Raw genomic sequence first — 16,863 nt, forward strand, 5'->3', positions numbered from 1 at the left:
TACATAATCTTTTTTCTTTAATATAGAAATGATCGCTTTGCCTTTCTCTTTATATTCTTATATGTTGTAAATGTGGATTATTGAACAATTAGGTAGGTCCATCATTGTGAGTGAGTCTTGGGGTAGCATACTTATCCATTCTTAATTTGCGCCTCCTTCATTCATAACCATAGGGCGGTTGTAGCCTAGTGTTTAAGGTACTGGACTAGTAAGCAGAAGGTTGCTGGTTCAAACCTCATCACTGCCAGGTTGCCACTGTTGGGCCCTTGAGCAAGGCCCTTAATTGCTTAGACTGTATACTGTAAGTCGTTTTGGATAAAAGCGCCTGCTAAATGCTGAAAATGTACTGTAAATGTAAATAACCGCTTTATCTTCAATAGGGTCATGGGCAGAGAGTCAAAGTTGACTTGTAACATGTGACACAGTAATCTGTTGACTTGTTACCCCACAGCCACCGTTTGTAGGTGCTCTGTGACTCAATACATCACACACACTCACATTTAGCCACCATTTTTTATTTAAAAGGTTGTGTCCCTCCTCACAGTGACTGTTGCAATATTGTTATTATTATTATTATTATAATCGTGATTATATATATCTGTTTATTTCAAGGCCGTTTTTTCTTTCTTAAAGTTCCTGAACTAAGTCATTTAGAAGCTTTAGTCGTGCTCACATGAGAATGCATTTACTGATTAAAGTCCAATGATGCCCCGATACTTGAGTCATCCATAGTTTGTATGCAAGCAGGGCTATGGGGCAGGTCAATGAACTGACCCTCATATATAATCAGTGCTTGTTTTGTTTGCTTCTTAATTTCAAAACAACCGAGTTCTACATTATAATTGGTATTCTAGTATATTTTTATTTGTTTGTAGTTTAGAGCCTCTGTCCTACAATCATACAAATTTAACACACCTTATAAAGATATTATCAGATATTAAATCTAGATTTCTGGAATTTTCTGGTTTCTGGAAAATCACTCATTTTGTCACTTATTGTATCTTTTCTTGGTCATTACACTTTTACACGTCCTTATCAATCCTACAATCATACTTAAAAAGTAATAGCTCATCAAGGAATGCCTCATAAATCAATATAGTGGGTCGACCATAATGAGATTTTATTTTACAGAAAAATCCCAACATAGTGCCAGTAAAAGCACAGAAAATCATATTGACCGGGCAGTTCATACCTCAGAATAAGATATTGATCTCAAACACAGGCAACACTCATGTCTGATTGCCTGTTACACCAGGTAATCCAGTGTATATGTACACACACACACACCAGGCCAAACCATTAGAACCAAATATGCTGTCAAAACAGGTCCTTCAACCTCTACAATGCACACGTGCCACACCGACAACATGATCTTGCAGAGAGCAGGATTTACTGGACCATTGCTCCAATCTATAGTTCCAATGTCCAGTTACTATTTGCCCATTGTAGGTGCTTTCAACAAGGAGTTAGCATGGGCAGTTAAACTTGCATTTTACTTTTGCAAGAGAGAGAGATTTAATGCACTGTGTTGCAGTCATCTACCTCATCACCAGTTTTAAAAATATCTACAATTTGACCCACTAATGACTTTGTTGGCCAGACACCACAGAATTCATGTCTTCTGGCATCAATGAGTCTTTGGCTTGTCCCTTCTCAGACCACTATCAGTGGGCACTCACCACAGCTGCTTGTAAGTACCTCTTACTGCTTTGAAAATACTTTAACCCAGTCATCTGGTCATGACAATTTGGCCCTTATTAAATTTTTAATACACAGTAGGTGTAACAAAGTGGTGCACACCTCACCATGAAGGCACTAAGTATAGCCCGCACTTTAGATATTATAAAGAATGAACCCAACTGCAGGATATTTAACCAAGGTAGAGCAATAATGTGGCCAAAAAGCCATACAAAGACAAGAAGAACCAAACCATGATTAATAGCAAGAAGAGAATAGAGAATATAACAGCAAATGCATTTTATGGAGCCGAGATCACCACACTCCACATGACCACCAAGAAAAACAGAATGGAGAGGCGATCACCCCTTTCCCACTAGTGCCAGTTACTTGATCCACCAGCAAGTGACAACTATACTCTTCCAGCTAAATCAGCAGTGGTTAAAACTAAATAAATACAGTAGACCGCTTATCTACTGGCTGGATAACACCCTTGTCTAGCATGAACCTCTTGTGGCAACCGCATAAGAGGAATGCTGCCACAAACCCCTTCAAGGCAGCTCGCATCCAAGGCGATTTTCTTGTAAAGGCAATAAACAAAAAGGCAACTAGCCAGGAATGGTCCAATTATCAGTCCTTCAGTCCAGCATATCAACCACAAAACCAAACAAGCACACACGCAACACACACAAAAAAAAAATAATAATAAAAAACAGCAATGAGCTCAATGATGAGCCAAGTAAATGAGGCACAGAGACTGCCCTTTAAGTGCCGATTCAAAAAAACTGGCAATGTCTGTCATCCAGAGAACCCAATGTCAGTCATCTGCTATTATTTCCCTATTTGCTTTTCATTCTTTCTTCCTCTTGTGCACTTGCTAACACCTCCAACATTATGTCATGTCTCTATATGTATCTCCTCTCTTACTAATTGCAACTAAACACCAAGAGAGGATGTGCTGTACTGACCCTACCCTGTTACACAGCTCACACTCATTATCCTCTTCCTTTCCCCATATATTCAAGAACAAATGACAAACCACATGATCAGATATACTGAAGTCTTTTTTTCTTCAGTGAATTTATTCTATCACTTTATTTAGCTCTGAGACACCAGTCTTTACTGGCATGAAAGGAAACAGATGCTCAAATAGCAAAAAAATTTACAATGTTAGACCTCCTAGAGGGAAATCTGATGCTGCACACAGTCAGAAATGAGCATGTTTGTGTGTATGGTAGGATTCTTCCATGCTTCAGTGCTTAGACTGATACAGTTCTGCCTGTTGCATTCATCCCCTCATACTCAGCAGAGATTGTATACCTCTTTAGTACTACATTTATCCTTGTGCTTTTATATCAGACTTTCTTACTACTTATTTGCCTGTTGGGACAAGTTAAATTCTGGCCTATGTACACTACTTGGACAAAAGTTTGTGGACACGTCATCATAAGCTTGATGGTCTCATTAAGCCATAGGCCATAGGCATTGACATAAGTTTGGCTACTCCTCCATTAAAATCCAATTTGGACGGGCGCCCAGGTGGCGCAGCGGGATATTCCGCTGACGCACCAGCACCGAGTTTCTGAACTCCCGGGTTCGAGGCTCGGTGTTGCACACCAGACGGGCATAATTGGCAGTGCCTGCAGCAGATACAAATTGCCCACCGTATCTGCAGGGTGGGGACCAGACTATATGTGGGTGGGTGGGTCTTCATACGCTGTGTAAGGACCCTGATTGGCAGAAGAGACGCACGGACGAGAAGAGGAGGGCTGTACACGTGTAAAGAAGGCGTGGGCAGCGGCGTGCTCTCCTTGGATGCAAATCTGGAGTCTGTCAAGCAGCGGAAGACAAATATGGGGAGAAAAATGCATTAAAAAAAAATTGGTGAGGTCATGTTGGCACCTAGGTGCTGAGATTCTGAGCTCCGAGCTCGAATCTCGGCTTTGCTACCAGTCGGCTGGGCGCAGTCTAGCAGGCACAATCAGCTAATGCCTGCAGCAGACAAAATTGCCTTCCAATCTGCTGGGTGGAAGCCACCCCTTAGTCTGTTCTTTCTGGACTAAGGGGTGGGGTTATTAATGCTGTTCGCCCTTGGTTGCCCAGGGTGCCTGTACAGAAAGTGGAGTAGCATGGCTCTCCGTATGCGAATATACATGCTTAGGACACCATCAGGGACTCCAGCAGTGGATTGGCTATGCTCAGTTGGGAGGAAAAGGGGGTGAAATGCATAAATAAATACTCCAAAAAATATTCCAATTTATTCTAAAGGTCTTCAATTGGGTTTCGGTCATGTATTTATTTAGGCCAGTGGAGTTCATTTAAAGCAAACTCTTCAAACCATGTCTTTATACACCTTTCTTTGTGCACAATTTCCAAACTGTTCCCTTTAAGTTGGAAGTAACTAATTTAATTTTGTTAAGAGTTCCTCCTATGCTGGTTAAATCTGTATGCACCACTCTGGGTGGTTTTGGCGACACCTGGGGGAGCTGAAGAGAAAGTCACCCTTAATTATCCAGCCAATGGATCTCCTGCAGTGCTGATTAGGCATACCTGTGCTCAATCAGCTCCTCAGCCTTTATAAGCCCCTGGTTTTCCACCACTTCTTACCAGATCGTTCGTTGATGCTTCTGTGAGTTACTACCTGCTAACCGTTTTTTAGTATTCTTGTTACAGTGCCTTGTCTTTTTCCCTCTTTTTGCCTCTACCTGCTCCTGGATGCCTTCCATTCTATTGGATTCCCCTGGCTCTTCGACACCTTCCTTCTCCCAAGCTCCTCCGGTCCTCCTCTGTTCTTCTTCCCGACCTCCTGGTTCCCTTGCTTTCCATTCCGAGCTCCTCCAATCCTGTGTAGCCTGATCTTTTGTGTCATTAATAAACCAGTTAAAACTGATCTTTGTGTCTGTGGTGTGGTGTTTGCCTTGTGGTTCCTTAAAAACCTTTATTGGCATCGTGCCAACCTAACAAATTTATATAAATCATGCTGCTTAATAGCTAAAGTCAATAACTAAGGGTGTCCACATACTTTTGGCTATATAATGTTTTAAGACAAAATTGGGTTGGACTCTTTATAGTATAGATACACCACTATAGGCCCTGAAATCCACAAACGCAAACATTGCTGACTTTTGTGCTATACAACTAGCACTGAGGGTTATATCAGTTCAATATGTATGTAGTTCATATGGTAACAACTAAATTCTATTTAATTTGCTTTGCAAAGTGAAATTCTGATATGTGGACTCCCAACTTCCAAACATAACATCTAAACAATTGGTATAAATATGGAATTGGCAGTTGTAGCCTAGTGGTTAAGGTACTGGAACAGTAATCAGAAGATTGCTGGTACAGGACCCACCACTCCCAGGTTGCCACTGTTTGTCCATTGAGCAAGGCCCTTCACCCTTAATTGCTTAGACTGTATATTATCACAACTGTAAGTCGCTTTGGACAAAGGCATCTGCTAAATGCCTTTATGTTCCTCTTTTCTGCTGGGGGAGGGGGGATTCAGTTTAATTTTGAAATATTTTGGACTAAATTTGTGATAAAGCCGTTGGGTGATGAAGCTGAGGTGTCACTGCAGTGCAATAAAGTTATTTTACATTAATCTCATCAGAAGGTCAATGGTGTCAAGTTACCACTATTAGGCCCCAAGCAAGACCCTTGACCCTTGCATGCTTTGTATTGTATATTGTAAATTTGCTAAATGCTGTAAATGTAAATATTTTACTCAGATTTTGTGTACAAGGGCAATCACTATTCCCAACTGTTTAGAAAGTCACTTTATGCTAGCCTTTCTTGGAACAATAAAGACAGCCAAAACCCAGTCTTACCTAAAAACTTCACCTACCTGAACACTTGGCATTATGGTAAACAGTTGGGGTGTTCTTCTACCAGCCACAAAATTAGAGTTGTCAGCCACACAGCCACTCCTCAAAAGATAGTGTTTACTCCATCCAACTGAGTCCAACTGAGGTGTTATGTAGTAGCTGTAATAGAGGATACATTAATAAAACGATTATATTGTTAGGACAAAGATCACATGACTACATGCTTGGTTTTATGCATGTTAAGGGTATGACTGAGCTAGCTGCTAAGAGGATACCATCTGTAATTCAGTATTTTCTACAAAATGATTCAACTTCTAACAGTGACATATGAAGGTAATAGATGAATGAGCACTGTAATTAATCCCTGCCTAATGGGTAAGGTCCTTTCCATTTTAAACATGTTCATTAGTCAGTGAATGCCACTGAAATATTACAGAAAAGCATTAATCAAAAGAAATCAGACATAATTATGAGCAAAAAAGCACATTTTCCATGAGGAGAATTGACATAAAGAATAGTTAAACTACTGGATTAATACTGGGTGTAAAATCAGAGGTCTAGACGTTTGGATCCATTTCAGTTTGTTTTCCCACTACAATTGTAATTATAAATATAAAAAGAGACAAATTAAAACTAAGGAAAGACATCATTTCATTGCATTAAAAGGGCATAAGATGATTTCCAAGACCTTGAACATTCCAAGACACCACTGGTAGTATTGTACGGAAGTTCCAAAATACACTATATTGCCAAAAGTATTCACTCGCCCATCCAAATAATTGAATTCAGGTGTTCCAATCACTTCCATGGTCACAGGTGTATAAAACCAAGCACCTGGGCATGCAGACTGCTTCTACAAACATTTGTGAACGAATGCGTCGCTCTCAGGAGCTCAGTGAATTCCAGCGTGGAACCGTGATAGGATGCCACCTGTGCAACAAGTCCAGTCGTGAAATTTCCTCACTACTAAATATTCCACAGTCAACTGTCAGTGGTATTATAACAAAGTGAAAGCAATTGGGAATGACAGCAACTCAGTCATGAAGTGTTAGGCCATGTAAAACAACAGAGTGGGGTCAGCGGATGCTGAGGCGCATAGTGCACAGAGGTCGCCAACTTTCTGCAGTCAATCGCTACAGACCTCCAAACTTCATGTGACCTTCAGATTAGCTCAAGAACAGAGCATAGAGAGCTTCATGGAATGGGTTTCCATGGCTGAGCAGCTGCATCCAAGCCTTACATCACCAAGCGCAATGCAAAGCGTCGGATGCAGTGGTGTAAAGCACGCCACCACTGGACTCTAGAGCGGACTCTGTTCTCTAGAGTGATGAATCACACTCCATCTGGCAATCCAATGGACGAGTCAGGGTTTGGCAGTTGCCAGGAGAACGGTACTTGTCTGACTGCATTGTACCAAGTGTAAAGTTTGGTGGAGGGGGGATTATGGTGTGGGGTTGTTTTTCAGGAGTTGGGCTCGGCCCCTTAGTTCCAGTGAAAGGAACTCTTAATGCTTCAGCATACCAAGAGATTTTGGACAATTTCATGCTCCCAACTCCTAAATTTTGTGGAAAGCCTTCCCAGAAGAGTTGAAGCTGTTTTAGCTGCAAAGGGTGGGTCAACATCATATTAAACCCTATGGATTAAGAATGGGATGTCACTCATGTCAGTTCAGACGAGCGAGTGAAGGCAGACGAGCGAATACTTTTGGCAATATAGTGTATATAGCCCAGCAGCAAACTTGCCTGGCTGTGAAAGAAAGCAATTTCATCCAGAGGCCTTAGCAATGTTGCAGCAGGAAAGACATCAAACCTCAAGAAGGTGCTAAGAAGCTTGTTAGCTCTTACAGGGCTGTACTGCAAACTAAATTGGCCACTAAGTCTGCTGGGTGGTAAAAAAAAAAAACTGGACTAAAAAGGGGGTGGGGTCTTTGGTGCTCCTGTATGTAGGGACCCTGGTTAGTAGCCCGAGGCGTCTGTACTGAAGCGTGACTCTCCATGCGTGAGACTGGCCTCAGGCACAAATCCACCCAAGTGTGGGCAAATAAGAAGGGGTCGGTGGACTGTGTCAGGCAAATATACCCTACTCGGACGCAATCGGAGTGAAAGACGAATCGGCTACGCTAAATCGGGAGTACAGGGGGAGAAAATGCATTTAAAATGCGATTCCCTAAAAGCTTAAAGCAAAGCTTACAACAAACTTCTTGATTCCTTTTAATGATCGATTTTATGTTCCAAAAGTTTGTTAAACAAAGAAAGAAAATCAAACAACTTCTTGTCTTCTTACTTCCCCATCTCCTCCCCCAGCTAATGCTACATTATTGGCTGTTGTGTATTTGATTGTCAGCTGATGCCCCTGGGAACATCTCTCAGGAGGAGATAAGCCTTAAGCTGCATTTAGCTGAGCGACAGGGGTTGATGTGGTCACTAACATTTGTAACAGTTTTCACTTTGAACAGAAAGGCGTTTGAAATTCCACCGAGGTCGCTACTGGACGATGCCCCTGTTAATCCAACACATAGAGAGTGATCCATAAAGTCTCGTCTTCTTGGGGATCTGCCAATCACAGCGCAGTGGGTTGAAAAACACATATTTGACTTTTTCGTTCTAGGTTTGTTAGGTTCAGATTTTCTCTTACATCTAAAATGCAGAAGGTTAATTGGCTGCACAAAATTGCACCAATGGGTGAATGTGTGAGAGAATGTGTGGTGTGTGGTATCCAAAGAAGAAGAACTGAGTAAACAAACTCTGGTGATTTCTGAATCTGGACAAAAATAGGGTTAAGTAAAAGTAAGATTTTAATTGTGTATTCAGCTGTTAATCTTTAAAAAGCTCCACATATGGAGATTTACTTATTTGTTTATTTATTTGGATTTAAATGCCATGTTTAACACATATGTGTCATTTTATTATTTTTTTCCCCCCTTTTTCTCCCACTTTTGGGCATCCAATTTCTGGCCGTCAATCATCCTCTCACTAATGCTGGTCCCTGCTGGCCCCATCTCCAACACGTGCACAGCAATCGAACACATTATCACCTACACTTGACGAGTGCAGTGCAGTGCAGTACAGCGCTGTGTACGGAGAGCCACACCCTCTACCGCACTCCTTCCCCATCTCCATGCAGACGCCACCAACCAGCCAGCAGAGGTCGTAATCGCACTAGTCTGAGAGAGAGTCCCCATCCGGCTTACCCCGCCGCTATCTGAACAACAGGCCAATCGTTGTTCATGTGGCCGCTCATCCTCAGCCGGCAGGCAGAGCCGAGATTCGATACGATGTATAAATTTTCATTTGTATTTTTATGGCTGAGAGGTAGGTTAAAACTGCTCGTGTTGTCTTGTGTGACAATTTCATTTAAGGTTCCAGACAGTGTAGCCTACTTGTCGTCTTTCCTTGGTGTATTCGGGGCATTTTATTAGGATGTGCTTTATCGTAATAGGTGTTTGTCAGATCTCATGGGTGGGGGAGGGTGTTCTTTTATCAGGTGTTGGTGGGTTATTCTATTTTGCAGATTCTGCACCCTGTGTGTATGACTTGGTCTTTATGTGGTCCTTGATGTGACTGGTTTAATACATGGAGATAAAAAGAGAGATTTAAAGGTAGTTTACTAAAAAAAAAAGGTAAATCTATTCATATATATTCCCAAACCTAACAGCATGGCTTAGTATTTATTAAGGTAACTGTTAGATATTTTAAGGGCAGTTGTAGCCTAAAGGGTAAGGTACTGGACTAGTAAGCAGAAGGTTGCTGGTTCAAACCCCACCACTGCCAGGTTGCCACTGTTGAGCCCTTGAGTAAAGCCCTTAATTGCTTGGACTGTATACTGTAAGTCGCTTTGGATAAAAGCATCTGCTAAATGCCGAAAATGTAAGTGCCCGTATATATGGTGCTGGACTTTTTCACAATTAAGCTGAGCGAAGCATTTTGCAATGAATAAACTTCTGTTCCTGCACATAATGCTAACCACAGAGTCGTTATGATCTGGTTCTGTTTTTAACATCGTTCATCTCAGTTCCTCTAACTAAACGTTAAGCCTATTTTAGAAATATAAGTGTATATATAAGCTGTTGTAGTACTGAATGAATGAAAGTATAAGGAATGAAAGTAAGGAATGAAGCTCTTAAACTCTTGACCTTGTATCTTGTCTAAGTGCTTTCCCCATATGGGATTTGAAGAGTTTCTCCTCTTCTGATCTATGTCTATAGAAGGGACGTCTGTGTGGGACTTCAGGCTGCACATTACAGGAACACTTTACCAGTACACCTAAAGATTAACCAAGCCATACAGACAGACAGGAGTAATATCCACAAGTTGTAGTCATCTAAAAAAAATCATCCAAAACCCCACAAAAGTTGGATTAGATTCTCTAAATTCTTCCAAAGTGTAAGTGAATGTGTGAGTTTATTGCCCTGTAATGAACTGGCACACTATTCCATTTGTACAGTACATCCAGAGTTAGTGACTAGAATAGACCAAAGGAACATTGGGCAATTTCTACCTAGGATGAAAATAATTTCACAGTGCCCAGGTGGCGCAGTGGGATATTCCGCTAGCCTCCCCGAATTCCAATCTCAGCTCTGCTACGGTTCGAATGGGTGCCCCTTGGCGGGTACAATTGGCAGGGCCTGCAGCAGACAAAGTTGGCCACTAAAGTTTGCTAGGTAGAAAAGACAGCCTGGGGAAAAAAAGGGTGGGGGGTCTTCGATGCTGTGTAAGGACCCTAGTTAGTAGTCTAAGACGCCTGAACCCACCAGAGAGAGTCGGTGGACTGCGCACACATCGGAGGGGAAGCGTGTCAGGCAAAATACACCCTGCTTGGATGCGATCAGGGTCGCCAGCTGCGGAGCTGCTTTACACTTCGACATCTTGGACATTATGACGAAGCGATTGCTAACTGAATTGCCGTAAGATTGCTAGGACCACCTCATAGCACTTTGTAGTTCTACAATTACTGACTGTAGTCCATCTGGTTCACATACTTTTTAGCCTGCTTTCACCCTGTTCTTCAATGGCCAGGACCGCCATAGAATCGGTATTATTTAGGTGGTGGATCATTCTCAGCACTGCAGTGACACTGACATGGTGGTGGTGTGTTAGTGTGTGTTGTGCTGGTATGAGTGGATCAGACACAGCAGCGCTGCTGGAATTTTTAAATACCGTGTCCACTCACTCTCTATAATTTTTGTAAATCAATGTTTTACACGCATGGTCTTCAAACTCTCTCATATTTAACAATATTCTGCCACCAAAATGGCTCGTAACGATTTTAAATGACAGCGCTTGTTCAGATTCCCACTTAACGACAGGAACAAGACAAATCAGAGAAGCAGTGTGACAGATATGCTTTCAGAGGGTGAAAATAAGAAGCCAGACTGAAAGAATGAAAATTAATGTAGGCTATCAATTCTCATTCTTTACTGTATGATATGTGCCACACTTGGAGCTGACAGCTTTTAATTAGCTCATCAATAGTTTGGGATCGGTGGCTAATGGAGCAGGAGATGCTATCCAACCTCAGCTTTTTTTTGTGGATGAACTATTCTTCTTCATCCTTATACATGTAAAACATTTCATGAGCATTATGTGTTTAATGATGGATCAGTGGGTAGATGCCAACCTTTAAGCATCAGTGACTGATTGACTGGGATTAACAGCCACATATTTCTTTTATGAAAATGATGTTCAGATGTTAAGTATTTAAGTAAACATGCATAATATAGTTTTCTCTTGATTTTAAAAAAATGTATTACTGATAATACCCGGGATTAAATCTCAGCAGTGCTATCGACTGGCTGGGTGTAAACACAGACACAATAGAGATGGATTAGCACCCTGTTTAGAATGGTGTCTTGCATTCAATCATTCCAGAAAAAACTGGACCCAAATGAGGTTAATTTATGAGGTAATTTAGTTTTTTTCTTGCTTTTTTTAATGTATTAGGTTTATATGATGTATACGTTAAAAAAGAGAGTAAGAGAGTTGTGAATCAATTTAAATGAAACATTTTTTATTAAATATTTATAATAATGTATGTCTTTCACCATCTACCATGTATAATATTGTGAAAGATTCTAACAATCAGGAGATTGATTGAAGTAATGAAAGTAATTTCTGAAGGGAAATTGCACTGCATCAGGAACCGCCACTCAACAATAGCTGATATAACCACATGGGTGAGGGATTACTTTGGCAAACCTTTGTCAAGCACTACAATACAGAGTTACATGCACAAATGCCACTTCAAACTTTACTGAGCAAAAAAGAAGCCTTATGTTAACCATGTCCAGAAGCGGCGTCAACTTCTCTAGGCTCGGAGGCATCTAAGATGGACCATCACACAGTGGAAACGTGTATTGTGGTCAGATGAATCAGCATTCCAGGTCTTTTTTGGGAAAAAATGGATGCCGTGTGCGCCGGACCAAAGACAAAAAGGACCATCCAGACTGTTATCAGCAATAAGTCCAAAAGCCAGGGTCTGTCATGGTATGGGGGTGTGTCAGTGCCCTTGGCAAAGGTAATTTACACTTCTGTGATGGCAGCATTCATGCAGAAAAGTACACTGAGATCTTAGAGCAACATGGGCTGCCTTCAAGACGTCATCTTTTCCAGGGACCGTTATGCATTTTTCAACAAGACGTTGCAAAACCACATGCTGCACACATTACAAAGGCATGGCTGCAGAAGAAAAGGGTACGGCTACTGGACTGGCCTGCCTGCAGTCCTGACCTGTCCTCAATAGAGAATGTGTGGAGAATTTTGCACATCTTAAGACGTGTTTGCAGGAAGAATGGGACAAAATAAAAGCTGAAACACTAAATCACTTGGTCTCCTCAGTGCCAAAACGTCTTTTAAGTGTGGTGAAAAGGAACGGCAACATTACAAAGTGGTAAATGCTTTTCTGTCCCAACTTTTTTTGGAATGTGTTGCAGGCCTGAAATGCAGGAATGGATGTTTATTAATAAATGGAATGAAGTTGAGGAGACAAAACATGAAATATCTCAGGTTCATCCTGTCTGCAATCAAATAAGTCAAAGTAAACGTAAGAAACATTTTTATTATTTACATTTTCCATGCTGTCCCAACTTTTTCTGATTTGGGGTTGTATTAAATAATATCCTATTCACCCAGCTATGGAATAGACTAAACTCATGCAGTTTGTAGCCACCCCTGACCTTTAAAACAAACAAGACAAGAATAAAAGAATATCACTGCTAACCACTCCTGACAACCAGTGCAACACTGTGCGCTAACCTATTTTATTTGGCAGACATAAATAATCGGAGAAAGCCTTGTTTGTTGTCACTGTCTCATACTTTGAGGGTTTTAATTGGCTTAACCTGATGGGTGCTGATGATTAGCAAGACAATGCATTCCTGTGATTGGCAACTTATTTGTTGCCTGATAATTAGAGCCAAGGGGCTTCGGCAAACATCACAGTGTTTCCTTTAGGCTCTGCAGTGCTAAAGGACTATTAATGCTGCTTTTCAATTATGTTCCAACATAATTAAAATGCACTCTGCTGCCCATGCTAAGAGAAGAATAAGAAGTTGTTCTAGATACGAATTAATTAAACACAAGTTTCCAAATAATTAGCAAATCTATACTGACTGACCGTAACCCCTATGAACACCTTGAGGATAAACTGAAACATGCATGTCAATTGGCTAAATGAGCACATATTCCCACAGATTCACTTCAAATCTTGTGGGAGGCCTTTGGAAATTAGTTTAAATCTTAGCTCTGCTACCGGTCGGCTGGGTGCCCTCTAGCGGGCACAATTGGCAGTGCCTGCAGCAGACAAAATTGGCCATCAAGTCTGCTGGGTGGGAAAAAGACCAGACTAATAAGTGGGTGGGGTCTTCAAACGATGTGTAAGGGACCCTGGTTATCACCCTGAGGCACTAGTGCAGTAATAAAGGAGCTTTGTAAACCAATCCACCAAGGAGTGGGTGAAAAAGAAGGGGTCGAGGGACTGCGTACGCGTCGGAGGGGGGCGTGGGGCAGGCAAACATACCCTCCTCGGATGCAAAAAGCGAAGTCTGTAAAGACCCGGGTTTGAATCTCAGCAGTGTTATCGGTTGGCTGGGTGTCTACACAGACATGTTTGAGGTGGATTGGCACCCTGTCCAAAGTGGGTTGATGTCTCGCGTCCAATGATTCCAGAAGAAACCAGACCCACACACACACTCATAAATAGTTTTTTTTTTAAATAGCTCCAATTAACCTGACTGCATGTCTTTGAACAGTGGGAGGAAACCGGACCACCTAAAGGAAAACCACACTGACACAGGGAGAACATGCAAACTCCACACAGAAAGGACCGGGACCACTCCACCTTGGAATCAAACTCAGGACCTTGTTGCTGTGAGGCAACCATGCTACCCACCAAGCCATACTAACTTTGTGTTACACTTTTAAGAGTCCTAGATTGGCTTTTATTATTTAAACTTAGTCTAGTCCTATGAGAAAATCAAACACCTGGATAATTGGATAGTGAGCTATTGAACTGGTGTTTTTAATAAAATGTGTATGTGGTAAAAGATTGTTTAACATTATTTTAAACCATTAAAAACAGTTAGACGAATATTAAAATCATAAGAAAAAAAAACTCCATATCAATTACTGTCCTACATATAGTATGCATACTAGAATAACTATGCATACTCAAATACTAGAGTAATATTTGTATAATGTACTGTATTTATTTAGCTGATTTGAATGGTCAGCAAGAAACCACAGAGAAACTTACAGCCAAGCATATCTCAGGATTTCCCACCAACAAATTGCACACAAAGATCAAACCCTTTTCTTAACCCTGTAAATTCACCAAGCCTGTTCATTCTACCCATCAGTCATGTGTCTGTGGTCACTCATGGCTGAGCTACGTTTCACTCCTTCTGCATCTCTTTCTCTCTGCATGTCAGACCATCCAGTACTCAGTCATGCCATCCAGCACATTGACAAATGGAACATGCCTCCATAATTCCATCATTAAATGTCAGGTCTTGTCAACACACAAGCACATCCTGGCAGAAAGTCAATAATGTGTGTGTGTGTGTATGGACGCTTGTGTGGATGGATGGACACTGTGTGTTACAGAGAAAGTGTGTGCGCCCGCTGTGTGGGTGTCATGGTGGTCTTAAGATCATCTTATGTGCTCCACTGGTTCATAAAAAATAGCAGATTAAAAAGGTGAGATTGGATTTAGGCAAAGTGTTTTTTAGATATCAGGACCTTGGGCACTCCTAAAGCAATCATATATATATATACAGTGTATCACAAAAGTGAGTACACCCCTCACATTTCTGCAGATATTTAAGTATATCTTTTCATGGGACAACACTGACAAAATGACACTTTGACACAATGAAAAGTAGTCTGTGTGCAGCTTATATAACAGTGTAAATTTATTCTTCCCTCAAAATAACTCAATATACAGCCATTAATGTCTAAACCACCGGCAACAAAAGTGAGTACACCCCTAAGAGACTACACCCCTAAATGTCCAAATTGAGCACTGCTTGTCATTTTCCCTCCAAAATGTAATGTGATTTGTTAGTGTTACTAGGTCTCAGGTGTGCATAGGGAGCAGGTGTGTTCAATTTAGTAGTACAGCTCTCACACTCTCTCATACTGGTCACTGAAAGTTCCAACATGGCACCTCATGGCAAAGAACTCTCTGAGGATATTAAAAGACGAATTGTTGCGCTACATGAAGATGGCCAAGGCTACAAGAAGATTGCCAACACCCTGAAACTGAGCTGCAGCACAGTGGCCAAGATCATCCAGCGTTTTAAAAGAGCAGGGTCCACTCAGAACAGACCTTGCGTTGGTCGTCCAAAGAAGCTGAGTGCACGTGCTCAGCGTCACATCCAACTGCTGTCTTTGAAAGATAGGCGCAGGAGTGCTGTCAGCATTGCTGCAGAGATTGAAAAGGTGGGGGGTCAGCCTGTCAATGCTCAGACCATACGCCGCACACTACATTAAATTGGTCTGCATGGCTGTCACCCCAGAAGGAAGCCTCTTCTGAAGTCTCTACACAAGAAAGCCCGCAAACAGTTTGCTGAAGACATGTCAACAAAGGACATGGATTACTGGAACCATGTCCTATGGTCTGATGAGACCAAGATTAATTTGTTTGGTTCAGATGGTCTCAAGCATGTGTGGCGGCAATCAGGTGAGGAGTACAAAGATAAGTGTGTCATGCCTACAGTCAAGCATAGTGGTGGGAATGCCATGGTCTGGGGCTGCATGAGTGCACCAGGTGTTGGGGAGTTACATTTCATTGAGGGACACATGAACTCCAATATGTACTGTGAAATACTGAAGCAGAGCATGATCCCCTCCCTCCGGAAACTGGGTCGCAGGGCAGTGTTCCAGCATGATAATGACCCCAAACACACCTCTAAGACGACCACTGCTTTATTGAAGAGGCTGAGGGTAAAGGTGATGGACTGGCCAAGCATGTCTCCAGACCTAAACCCAATAGAACATCTTTGGGGCATCCTCAAGCGGAAGGTGGAGGAGCGCAAAGTCTCGAATATCCGCCAGCTCCGTGATGTCGTCATGGAGGAGTGGAAAAGCATTCCAGTGGCAACCTGTGAAGCTCTGGTAAACTCCATGCCCAGGAGAGTTAAGGCAGTTCTGGGAAATAATGGTGGCCACACAAAATATTGACACTTCAGGAACTTTCACTAAGGGGTGTACTCACTTTTGTTGCCGGTGGTTTAGTCATTAATGGCTGTATATTGAGTTATTTTAAGGGAAGAATAAATATACACTGTTATATAAGCTGCACACAGACTACTTTTCATTGTGTCAAAGTGTCATTTTGTCAGTGTTGTCCCATGAAAAGATATACTTAAATATCTGCAGAAATGTGAGGGGTGTACTCACTTTTGTGATACACTGTATATATGTATATGTATATGTATATGTATATGTATATATATATATATATATATATATATATATATATATATATATATATATATATACAGTATATACACAGTATATATATATATACACATATATATATATTTTTTTAAACAAAACTTAAATAATATCCACTGCTGGAGTTTTTAAACACCTCACTGTCACTGCTGGACTGAGAATATTCCACCAACCAAAAATATCCAGCCAACAGCACCCCATGGGCAGCGTCCTGTGACCACTGATGAAGGTCTTGAAGATGACCAACTCAAATAGCAGCAATAGATGAGCAACCGTCTCTGACTTTACATCTACAAGGTGGACCAACTAGGTAGGAGTGTCTAATAGAGTGGACAGTGAGTGGACACGGTATTTAAAAACTCCAGCAGAGCTGCTGTGTCTGATCCACTCATACCAGCACAACACAC

The 16,863-nt window shown here is 41.5% G+C and overlaps 1 protein-coding gene across 1 annotated transcript in view; it reads right to left on the reverse strand.

The window, feature by feature from the left end:
• Positions 1-4,625, reverse strand: part of LOC134300778 (cadherin-7-like) — a 119,296-nt gene extending 114,671 nt beyond the window's left edge. Inside the window, exon 1 of the mRNA XM_062985200.1 lies at positions 4,383-4,625. Coding sequence (XP_062841270.1) covers positions 4,383-4,625 — 243 coding nt within the window. The remainder of the gene's footprint in view (positions 1-4,382) is intronic.
• Positions 4,626-16,863: the final 12,238 nt, after the last annotated feature.

The sequence above is a fragment of the Trichomycterus rosablanca genome, chromosome 23, assembly GCF_030014385.1.
Source record: "Trichomycterus rosablanca isolate fTriRos1 chromosome 23, fTriRos1.hap1, whole genome shotgun sequence".
NCBI lineage: Eukaryota > Metazoa > Chordata > Actinopteri > Siluriformes > Trichomycteridae > Trichomycterus > Trichomycterus rosablanca.